Here is a 12,253-nt window from a genome sequence, read left to right as displayed (position 1 = left end):
GAGCAGTCCAAGTTAGAGACACAACATGGCCAGACCTGAGGATCCATTTAAATGAGTTTCCTTAGAGTGTCATTAGTTTATTTCAACCAAAAGCTGAAAATTCTTCTCTATTCTAAGCCAAAGTACACATGTTACCTACTGTCATTTAAGTCAGCAGGGTAATGTGCTGGGGAACCAACATTTGAGTCTACTGACAGCACTTAAGCAGAATATATAGACAATAAAGACAATCCAAAAAGAGGTTCAGAAGTGACAGTTGGGGCTGTTAAACTAATGAAAATGTATTTTCTTTTCTTTTACTCATTGTTCAAATGCAGTTCTATAAGGTCCCTTGCACCTTGTGTGTTCTTGTTGGATATTCATAACAAGGCATTAGTAGTATTTTTTAGCAATAAATTTTAGTGGGTGCTGCTTTATTTCCTAGCCAAGTGTCACATTTTATAAATTAACATTTTAGTGTACTTTAAGAATGCTACAAATGCACAGCAAACTACTCACCACAAAATGTGATTTAAAAATACCCTTGTATTATTGCTTTTATATTAACTATGCTATGATACTGTAATAGCAACTAGACCTTTCAAGAGAAAGTAGTAGAAAATGAAGCCATCTTCTGTTTTCCTAAAATGATTAGGCAAGTGTAATTCCTTCAGCCTGTTTTCAGCAGCTTCATGATATACTCAAGATTAGTAATTCCAGAGGAAAAAATGGCAGAAGACTTTACAAGGGAAATGTGGGCAAGCCACATTGGTCCCTGTGCTTACACTGCCTAGTTCTGGGTAGAAGCATGGGAGATAGTGGGCCTGTTCAGACAACACACTAAGCCATGGTTAGGCCGCTAATCCTTTCACAGCAAATGGTTAGTGAGCATGTTTAAACCTTGGATATATAGCCACCATGGTTAAGAATGGTTCACACAACATACTAACCCATAATGTTTAACTCAAAATACTTAATCACCATTGCTTAGCATGCCATCTGAACAGGACTGATGCTTCTAGCAGTTTCTTCTTATTTCTAATATTCACTTATATTGTACTTTTGTTCCTGCAGCTTGAAGATCCTGCCATTAGGTGGCAGGTAGCCCTTTACAAAGATCTGCCAAACAGGACTGAAGTTACTTCAGATCCAGAGAAGACAGTGGAACGGGTTCTCGATATAGCTAATGTGCTTTTTCATCTGGAACAGGTTGGATATATTTTAAACATTTTAACGTTAAAAAATAACATCCCAAAAACCAATGAGGACTTTTCATGGTGCACATTGTAGCACTCCTGGAATCAGCCATATCAGCAAAATAAATACAACATGATCCTATGGCTGCAAATGTGCCAGTGGCAGGGGAGAGATATGCCAGCCAAATGTCTGCTGCATCCTGCGGCCACTCAGCTGGAGATGGAGAAAATGACAAAAAGGAAGAATTTTTTTTTTGCAGAGAAATGATAGACATCCCTCCGCCATAGCCTGAGCCTATACTGCAACTACCAATCAAAGACAGAGACTGCAACAGTGCCCCCCCAATACATGGCAATGTGGATACACCCAGTGTAGCATGATGACCTGGCCACTCCCCACTCCATCCCTGTTTTAGCATATACTCTCACACCCACCCACAACCACAGTGGCACATTCTATAAATCACCAGTTTGGGAAATTGCAGAAAGGAATTCAAGCCCTGCCTGGGAAGGGGAGCAAGAATACCCTTTACCCTCTGTATGTGTGGCAACAGTTCCTTCTGCTCCATGCATTCAGGCTGTCATCCTGCATGACAAGGATGAACAATGAATGAAAACAAGATGGAGGGGAGGGATAAAAGAGAAGAGTGGTGGGGGAATGGAGCAAGATGTGGAAGTGGATTGCTTATATGGAAACTCCTTGTAGAGAGAAGTCATGCACAGTATAAAGACTCCCATAGCTCTATTTATTTATTATGTGTTTATTTGATTTGTACTCTGCCTTCCTACCAAGAAAATGGCATTCAGGGAGCTTACAATCATAGACAAGAAAACCATGATTAAAACAATAATAAAATAAATATGTTAAAAACACAATAAAAAGCACAACAATAGGAGAATAAAAACAGTGCCCAACCCAACATGCACTTTGTGTGCACTTTCCCTTCCCCATTTTCGTGTGCATTTTTCCTGAGACAAGCTGCACTGGAATACTTGCAAAGATGTGGATTTCAGAATGCAACTCTGTTTTGGCTCACTGAAAGGCTTGGGGTGTGTGAATTGGGTGATTCTGTAAAAAGGACCTTGACAAAGTGAATTTCTCAGCCATCACTAGTTGGAAGGGCCAGAGGCAGGAGCATAGTCAAAGTCAAGCGGGAGTCATGAGCTAAGCCATTAGTCAGGTAAATGAGCAGAAGTACAAGTAGAGTCCTCATGCTCAGACTCAGGAGCAACTTCTGATTGGGCTTGGTGGATAAGGATTGGCCTATGGGATCAGAAGACAATACTCTGGCAGGACGGTACTGCAGCCTACATGGCACCCTTGAATCACAGAGCTTTATCTACCAGACATGCTAAAGAGCCAGTCTCCTGGTGGTACATAAGGCAAGTACTGGATCCTGGCTAATGGCTTCAGACTCATATACCTGGCACCTACGATTATTGGTTTAATTAATCTGGCAGCATACTCAGATGTTATTTTAAGGGGACACAGTGACTCAGTGGGGACGCAACACACACTACACACGTGATCTCACAGAGAAACGGTCCCTTCCACTTTTCCTGGATATTACTGGTATTTATTTATTTATTTTATTTATTGCATTTCTATACCGCCCAATAGCCAAGCTCTCTGGGCGGTTTACTCTCTCTGAGACTCTGAGATATCATGGGTGGCTAAAGAAAGGACCTCCCATCCAGATCAGTTCTGCAACTGGGGTTGGGAGAGATTCTCTCCACAATGGGACCTTCCCTTCTATGTCAAAAATCAGATTGTGTTGAGATTGTGTTGCAGGAGGAAAAAGTTAATCTCCACATGCACAAAAATATGACAGTCCTGATTAGGCCCAATGTTTACAGTTTAAAAAATATTTTCACTACTCCGAGGGACACATTTAACTTTGTATGTAGTTTGGCCCTGAACTAAGGGCAATGAAGATTTAATATTTTCTAGATATCTTAATTCCAACGTCTTTTTTTAACCTATATCCGTAAAATAAAGTGCATCATTTTGGTCTTTCATTTTTTTGCTTCATGTATTACTTTCCTTTCTTTTATTACTTCCAGAAATTCCCTAATCGGGGCCGGAAATTTTTCAGAATGGGAAGTATAGAGTATCTTCTCATGTTGCTAATCTTGCTAGGGCCATATTGGGTTGGCCAGTTAATAGTTTTTTACTCATTTATATGTTTTGGTCCCTAACATATATTTCGATTAACATGTTTTTAGATATCTTTTCTCATAACATGCTTGTTTTGTTTACTCTGTGTTTGAGAGTTTCTAGCACTTAATCTGTTTTTCACTGAGAGTTCTTTCGTAGTACACATTTATTGCCTTTATATAAATGATGTTTTTGATTTGTCTAATTAAGTTCCTGTATTCACACCCCTTCATATGTTTTCAGTTATTCAGTGTACTAATACATTTCTCTTTAATCAGAGTCCAGTACTTTGTTCTTTCATTTTCAAAGTGTCCCCATTGGCATGTGTTCTGAAGTACTAGAGTTTGTTTTACAATAAAGAACAAGAACTATCTCCCTACATAGTGCTAACTTTGCAAATCTAATGGGTTAGGCGTAATTTGTGGCTCCATAAAGCAAGCTAGAAATCCAACAACTGTTCATCCTTACAGAAATTAATCTATCGCCTCCATTTGCAATGGGAAATATGTATTCCCACCCCCCCATGCATCTCTTCATGTGCCACAAGCTTCTTTTTCAAGTATGTGGTTAGAGAGTGTAATGGGAAGTCCTAACAGCAATGGAGCAGTATGGGTAGCATCCAATAGGGGCTGTGTGTGCATGGCCAGCCCCACTGCCCCCAGGTCTGCATGTGCACAGCCCCACCAGCCCAGCTCTGTGGGTGGCTATGATATTGCGCTTCCAGGGATAAGTGCTGTCACATGTCAAAATACTTGTTTCCGGAAGGGGCAGGTCACACCCTTTCCAGCAACACATGCTTGCATGCATGTTGGCGCTTGCCCCCAGAAGCATGATATTGCAGCTGCAAGTGGTCCTGGACTGGCAGGGCTGTGCATGCAGAGTTCAGGGCTGGTGGGGCTGGTCACATGGCTCCTATTCAATGCTGCCCTATGGCAGAAACAACTTCTGAAACCTGAATTTTAAAAATGGTTTGCTATGTGGTGAGGGGAGGGCTGTTATTCAAGAAAAACAATTTCAAAGACTTTCTGGGGGCCCAGAACTACACAGCCTTTTAAAAGTTTGTCATTTGCAGCTACTATAACATTTTTCTTGCTAGTTGAATATTGCATATTGCATGCCTATATACATACACACACAACACCGGTCCTCTGTTTCTGGGACAATGCATCTTAGGCTTAGGAGATCATAGGCAGACAAAAAAGAAGGTAGTACTACACCTTAGCATATTACTTTTGGTTTGTATCTTTTATGGGCTTTTAATTGTTTTAGTCTGTTTTTATAACTCAGCATCCTTCTAAAAGATAGAAGTGATTCTCATTTCTATTTGTACTACAGGTTGAACATCCGCAGAGATCAAAAAAAGCAGTATGGCATAAACTTCTATCCAAACAGAGAAAAAGAGCAGTGGTAGCTTGTTTCAGAATGGCACCGCTATATAATCTTCCACGGTACGTGTGATCTCAAAAAGTACAAAGGAAGAAAAGAGTAGCGCATACAGAGTTCATTCATCTTTTGGAAATAACCTGGTAAAATTGCAATGCCAAAAATATGTACTATAAAATTATTATCCTGTTGCTTTCTTTTTGCACGCATTACGCAAATATAATGATTCTGCATATGATTCATTAACAGGTTTGTGTATAGCATATGGCTGGCCACCCAGGACTTGGCTGCTGAGGAGAGGAGGACTGAGTGGAAAAAAAAGGGGGGGGGGGAAACCCTATTGTATATGGAACTAATGATTTATTCTTTAAAAACACTCTGGGTGGGTTCCAGTTAAGCCTTCTCCCCAACAGTTTGGCTTCTGTCAGCAGAACAGGGAGGAGGGATTCCCACTCCCACTGCAGCCTTCACTGTTATACATCTTCAAAAATCTGCTTCAAAGGGTTGGGGGACCTTCCAGTACAGATTTTGGGGGATGTGGAACTATAGTGGAAAGGAGAAAGGGATGGAAGGCTCCACTCATGTAACATCGGCGTTTGCCCTGTTTCGGTTTGACAATATACATTTGAAATGATCAATTGCAGTAATACATGTTACCATCTAAAGGGGAAGGCACCCATTAGACCGTTAAGTCCAGAGCCTAAAATTACCTAACTGCATCACTGTGTATTGTTAATCATGTACATTTTTGTCGATATTAATTGTAAATTGCTTTTAGAGGCATCTTTGCTGAAAGAAAGGCTTTAAGTATACAAAATAAACATTATTATTATTATTATTATTATTATTATTATTATTATTATTTGCATTTTTATGCCACCCAACAGCCGAAGATCCCTGGGAGGTTCACAAAAAACGCCCAGGGATAATAGCTCCAGATAAAGCTGATGGGAAATTAGCTAGTACCATAAACTCTATAGGCAATTCCATAAACCATGCATTAACTGGACATTATATAAGGATTCACAAATTATTAAAATTCTATAACCATGATCTAAATGAACATAATTTTTAAATGATTTTTTTCTCCATAAGAAGTATTCTTTTCATGGATTATAATAAGTTGTACCCAATTGTGTCATTTCACTTGTGCAAAGCTCCTACCACTTGCAGAAATCTCATTTTCATCCTTGCACAAATGCTAGTGTAATTCCAATTGCAGAAGCCATTGTGCAAGCACTTTCACAACTAATCACAACTTTATTACATTAGGCATTGCTTGCACCTGTTTCACCAGTACTTGTGCAACCATTAGTGGAATATGCAACTACTGTTACATTAGCAACAACCTGATATTTCTGTGGAATAAGTAAATTTCAGTAAAAAAAAAAAAAGACGTTCATTTTCTTTTTTAGGCATCGAGCTGTCAATCTTTTTCTTCAAGGATATGAAAAATCCTGGGTAGAAACAGAAGACCACTACTTTGAAGATACACTGATAGAAGACCTAGCAGTATGTTTGGGTTCATATAATTTGGAACCTTTTATTTATTTTGTGTGCATTTGCAATGCCATACCAGGGCCAGCTGTAGGAAGTGGCTAGGTCAGGAATTTGCCAGTGTTGCAAGGCAATGGTGCCTTCATTTTGACTTCACATGGAGCACACAGTAAATTCAGGAGCAGTGTGAGATTATTGGTATGCATACTCTCAGAGCTAGTACTGGTGGACAAAGACTTTTGATGAGCTGAAACACTTACTTCAAATACACACGCGCACACACACACACACATATACATGCATAACTATTTTAGTTCAATAATAACATTGCTGCAGTTATGGTACATGTTTTCTGATGTGCTTTGGACCATATATTTGAAAAAATTACTTTGTAACAATAAAAATGGTTTTAAAAAACCATATCAAAGTATATTAAGAATGTGGATTTTGAAAGAAAGTACATTTTAAAATATGTTACTTCTTTAAATTCATTTTTCATGCAGATTTTTTAAAATCCCAGATTAATATAGAAACACAATGGAAGAGAATGGACAATATGGAATGCCCTTACGCAAAAGTGACACGAGCCAGAAACAGGCTGCATGTCCCCAACACAGATATACAATTTTGCAGCCCAATGTGATGTCGTCATCACATAATTGTTTAGGATGGGATGAATCAAGAGCTTTACTAGCACATCCCTTGATAAATCTGTTTTGATCTTCCTTTATATATTGATCTATCATCTGAGCTTAAAACTATGGTGTAATATTCGGAAAGTGCAAACACCTATGAATAATGGAGTTCTGATTCACATTTTAGTCCAGGAATTGAGGATCAGATAATTTCGCATATGAATTTGTAAATACCTAAATCTAAGCTGACTGACTTGGAATTGGGTGCTGTCCAACTGTGCTAGAGGAGGACCACTAGTGCAATAGAAAGGTAGTGCTTGATAGTGCAACTGGAAACTAGCTCAAACTAGCACTTCCAGAATGGGTCAAATTGGCAGAGCTCCGCTGACATCCCACATTTGAAGGTGTTAGTTTAAACTAGTTTCCAGACTTGCGCTATGTAGCATTAGCTGTCATTGTAGGGTTACACTATTCCTGCTATTGCAATGTGATTGGCACTGGCAGATCGTCAGCATTGGGTATTTCCCAGAAAGTCTGATGGCAGTGAATCAGAATTTCAAGTAAATATGCTTATCAGATCTCACACAAATATTGATTCTTTTCTCATTCCCCCTCCCCCTTCCCCTATAGAAACCAGGAAAAGAACCACCAGAGGAAGATGAATGCATTAAGAGAGTGGATCCTTTGCATCAGCTTATTTTACTGTTCAGTCGAACAGCATTAACTGAAAAATGGTAAGAGGAGTAGGAGATGGAAAATATTTATGATTGTTTGTAAATTGTTTTATCTCCAAATCTGTATTTTTAGTGCACCCTGCTCTTGGAAATAGTAACAAACTGCTAAATGTAAAGATCAGGGTTTATTAATAATGTTTGAATGGACCCTCAGTTATTCTTCTCATGTAGTTTTAAAAGGACTTGTAAAGTACAAGTATGTTGAACTGGTTTTGAATTCATCTATAGCTCTAAAATACTCATCAGTTAGTGGTGGAAAACTATAGTCCTTTCTACTAAAATGATTTAACTAAAGTTGGGCAAATAGCCAAGCGGAAGCTACTATTTTGTATTTGTGAAGGCTGGTAACAAATTGAATATTGAAAAGTATTGGTCATTTTTTTCTGTTTGAAAATACACAATCACAAAACAATGAACAGATGCATATTTCTTTGTTATCACTGTTATAATGGCCTTGTTTGTTTATATTTGGTTTGTTGAAAACCATGTTGTTGAAATCCATATTGCAAACTGAATAATAAAAGTACAGATAAAAGAATGTGAAGAGAAAAAGCAAAGAAAAATACCATTTTAAAAAAAGTATACATGGGTATATTTAATGTTTGTTCATATTATGTTTATGTGTGTGGTAGGAATCAATCTCAGATACAGTATTTAATAGCAGGAGAATGTCATGACTAGACCTGTTCCCCTTAGGCTGGGGGAAGGAGTTTCAGGTGATCAATCAGAAACAGATTCTGAAGCAGATGAGACTGTGCCAGAAACATACCAGCCTATATGGGGAATGGAGGAGGCGACTCTCACAGGCTCTTCACCAGCTGGGAATGAACTTTCGCTAGACCTTATCTCTGAAAGTGTAAACAACACACAGTCTGTGGGAAATCAGTATTCTTCCAAGGGGGAGGGCGCTGAAAGGCTAGCTGATCCTAGAGTACGCTGCAGACTCAAAAAGGTGGAGCTAAAGGAAGGTGAGAGAAAGTCAGAATGGCTAGCTTCTCACCAAAGGCTTTTTCAGAACCAGTCTCCCTGAAGTTAACACGTTCTGAGAAAAGGCCTTACGTTCTTCTTGAAAGGACAATTGTCTCGCTTAGTTGGCATAATTTTGCCTAGAGGAAAGTTCCTAGTGGTTGGACTCTCTTCAGGTGGGAAGAGATGTTTATTGCCTGAATAAAGCTTTGTGGATTACGTGGCAGACCTCGTTATTGTCTCCCAATAAGGTGAGAGGTTTTAGGAAACATGACAGCAAAATTCTGCTGCTTTTGTCTTTGCCATTCCTCCTCCAGCATTCCATCTAGTGCCACAAGGCTGTTGATAGCAGGAACCCAGGTTCTGCTGACCTAGCAGTAAATACAAGGACGATGTCTACTTCATCACCCTTTGTCCTCCATTAATCTGCAATTTTAAACTGAAGTGCCTCTTTTATGATAATTACTTGTCCTTCCTTTTCTATGCTACAGTAAACTTGAGGAAGATTACCTTTATATGGCGTATGCTGATATTATGGCAAAGGTAATTTTTTCACAGAAACTCAGAAAAGCTGTACACTTTTCTAATTCCTTGGCTTGAAATACAAACCTTGCTGACTTGTAATTCTTGCTTTAAAAATCAGGTGAGCATTATGACTTCCCATGTTCATCTTTGGGTCAGATTTTAATCTGACTCTTCCCATCTACAAGTGGGTGGGAGGGAAGTATTGCTGCCTTTCTCTTTTCCCTTTCCCCATTGCCTGAAATGTGCCAGGAACCTTGGGAAGCATAATTTCCCCAAAGCATTTGAAAGCTGATGCCAGGTGAGAGGGTCTAAAAGAAAGGTGTTTGGAGGGTTCCGTGGGATCTTAGAGATAAGGATTCTACCATGTTATGCTCCTGATTGCATCCTTTTGGGGAAAATAGTGTCATGGTTCCGAGACCTCCCGCTGTGTAATAACCACAGAAAGTCAATAGGCCTTTATTATGCTAAACCGCTAGTCCTTTAGACATATAGACTATTTGCCTAAATGGCCCCAGCCCTAATGAGCTTGCCTTGAATTCCCTAAAAGAAAAAAGAGAAGAGAGTAGGATAGAGAGTTGCTGCTAATCTAACATGATTCATCCTACACAGAAACTAGAAGGCTTCTTCAGTGCCTCCTTCAGGGAGGGTCTTTAGCCAATTGTCTCAGTTGATTGGCCAATCTGGTAGTCTCTCAGTTCCCTAGTTTGCTCTGCCCTCTTCATGCAGCGGCAAGCTCTTGTGTCTGCCAAGTCTCCCCCTCCCCCTCTGTGAGTTTCCCACAGAAGGGAGAAGAGGTATCTGTGCCTGACCCAACTGATTATCCTGCCCTTGGGAAGACTCTTCTCTGACTCCTGGAGTCTCTTGGGGAATTCCCTCCTCCTCCTTTCCTTCTGACTCCACCTCTGATTCTGTTCCAGGTTCTTCAGTCTACACAGGGAGCCTGGCCCCAATCCTGACAAATAGGTTGTCAGGTGAGCCCAATTATGAGTCAAGCCCAAGAGACTCTTCCTATCACCAATCTCTTGACAATAACTCAAAATAAAAAAGCTGTAGAAATAGTGTGTGCGTATTTTATTTTAGGAAGAGGAGGATTTTCTCTCTCTAAAAACAAATATGTTTGTCTTTGAGAGGACATTTGTGAATGTGGTGTTTTTTTCTCATGGTTTCAGAGCTGTCATGATGAAGAAGATGATGACGGTGAAGAGGAGGTGAAGAGTTTTGAAGTAAGATTATTATTATTCTCCACTTCTTTTGTTTTCTGTTGTACAGTATTCCAAGCATCTAACTAACTGGCATGACTTAGTACATGCTTTTCTGTACTTAATGAACATCAACTTGAGAAGTATATACATTCTATCTGTCTGAATAATAAATACTTGAAATTAAAACTCTGACCCCATACTTATGACTAAAAGCCAAATCTATTTAAAATATTTTATATTGCTTCCAAAATAAACCTCAGAGTGTTCTGATAATTTGAGATCCAGGGAGAATTTTGTTCCATGTTTACAGGTTGCTAATTAGAAGTTTTGTTTGTTTTTGCAACAATTGTAAATAAACAGGCAAAACACTTGTGTACAATCTCCAATTGTACACAAGTAGTATTAAGATGATGGTCTCTGTTGCTGGATATTTGGTAGAAGATGTACCATCAAGTACATTAGACCCAGTGTGTAAAGCACAAAGAGTTTATTACAGTAGTCTGTCCCTGTGATTAGAAAGTTGTCAGTGAAGGTAGTAGCAAGGGCTGTTTCTACAACTGCCTTTTCCCCCATGATCATCCCTGTGCATCCAAATGACACACAGGGAATCCCGGGAGCAGGCAGGGATGATTCCTCCATTTGCCTGGGATAATCCTTAGGTGTAGAAAGGGCCAAGGTCTGAATATGAAGAGCTGATTTCTATGAGTCGTTTTGTGCTTGGGTATAAGTACAAAACAGTAGTGAATCAAATGTGAATTGTGTCTCTGCTCTTATTATTCATCTTTCTTTAAGCCAATATGCATAGACCCAATTGCTGTACAGATGTGTTTTAAGGAGACATGGAGGTGATAGATAATACACAGAGTTTTGTCACTCATGTATTTTGGGCTCTGATATTCATACCCAAGTACAAAGTCTCATAGGAATTAGCAAATCATCTTTTTTATTAGAAGCAAAGTGGGCTTCTAGAGGCTGAACTAGGAGAACTCCAAGGTTGTATGCCTGTGGAGACCGACCTATTCTCCCAAAGCTACAGAGCTCACCAGACACCATTCTTTTAATCTGGATTCCGCAGCAGTCAGTTCTTTTACATCCAGTACACTTGTAGGACTAGATTACTGATCAGCGCTGAGACTGTGAGCCCTGTGTTGGATCACGAGGTGTCATTGTCATACTAATGGTACTAAATTCCAAGTTTCTGAAAGATGTTGCACAGGGACGCTTATAAATATGTTGAATAGTATCAAAGGACAGAACAGGGCAGAACAGAACCCTATGGGATCCCTCAGGGAAATGTTATAAACTTGAAGAACAGTCTACCACGTAGGTATTTCTCCCCGCTCCTGTTTCGTTCGTCTCAACCCCTACATAAAGACATCTGAGAAATTATATATCTTAGATTGTTATGAGCCTACTTTGTCATAACCAGGCCATTGATAAAAATCACAGGTTATCTGAAGCAATTTCTGAAATTTGGGTGTGTCCAAAAGTCTGCATTGACTCAACTGGTATGCCTTCTTGGAATCTGTGTTTTTAGAACCTTTCATGCTTTAACATTGAAATACTGTATTTTTTTAACAGAAATTGTGGACCTTACTTTTTGTTGTATGCAGACATGTCATGCGATATAGGGGGAAAGGATAGTCGAGATATAATTCTTAAACTATAATGGATTAAGCTATAAAAATACAAGGGATAATCATATCATTTAAAATGTTAAATATGAGAAATAGAATAGAGGATATTTAATTACCCTAAATTTCCTTTACTTCTTAAGTTAGATTACAAGTGTTGCTACACGTTTTTTCCTCAATTAATATTATTTACATTAAGAACAATAATTACAGAGGCCTTTTTTGTTTTGATATATAAAAGGATGCTGTGGTTTTTGTACAACACATGTGATAGCCATTTATTGAAAATAAATACTTTTAAAACCTTAACCGATTTAACAGAAAATAGAATAATAGTTCAAGCA

General features: G+C 39.0%; 1 protein-coding gene across 5 annotated transcripts in view; it reads left to right on the top strand.

Annotated features, from left to right (window-relative positions):
* RYR2 (ryanodine receptor 2) overlaps positions 1–12,253 on the top strand; it is a 365,044-nt gene that overhangs the window by 296,491 nt on the left and 56,300 nt on the right. For all 5 annotated transcript variants that reach the window (XM_063124341.1, XM_063124340.1, XM_063124339.1 and 2 more), the window contains 6 exons: positions 1,054–1,188; positions 4,669–4,781; positions 6,132–6,228; positions 7,479–7,582; positions 9,040–9,091; positions 10,243–10,296. In XM_063124341.1, coding sequence (XP_062980411.1) covers positions 1,054–1,188; positions 4,669–4,781; positions 6,132–6,228; positions 7,479–7,582; positions 9,040–9,091; positions 10,243–10,296 — 555 coding nt within the window. The remainder of the gene's footprint in view (positions 1–1,053; positions 1,189–4,668; positions 4,782–6,131; positions 6,229–7,478; positions 7,583–9,039; positions 9,092–10,242; positions 10,297–12,253) is intronic.

Source organism: Elgaria multicarinata, chromosome 4, assembly GCF_023053635.1.
Source record: "Elgaria multicarinata webbii isolate HBS135686 ecotype San Diego chromosome 4, rElgMul1.1.pri, whole genome shotgun sequence".
Lineage (NCBI taxonomy): Eukaryota > Metazoa > Chordata > Lepidosauria > Squamata > Anguidae > Elgaria > Elgaria multicarinata.
Note: the sequence above shows the minus strand (reverse complement) of the source record. Positions and strands in the feature narration are given on the sequence as shown.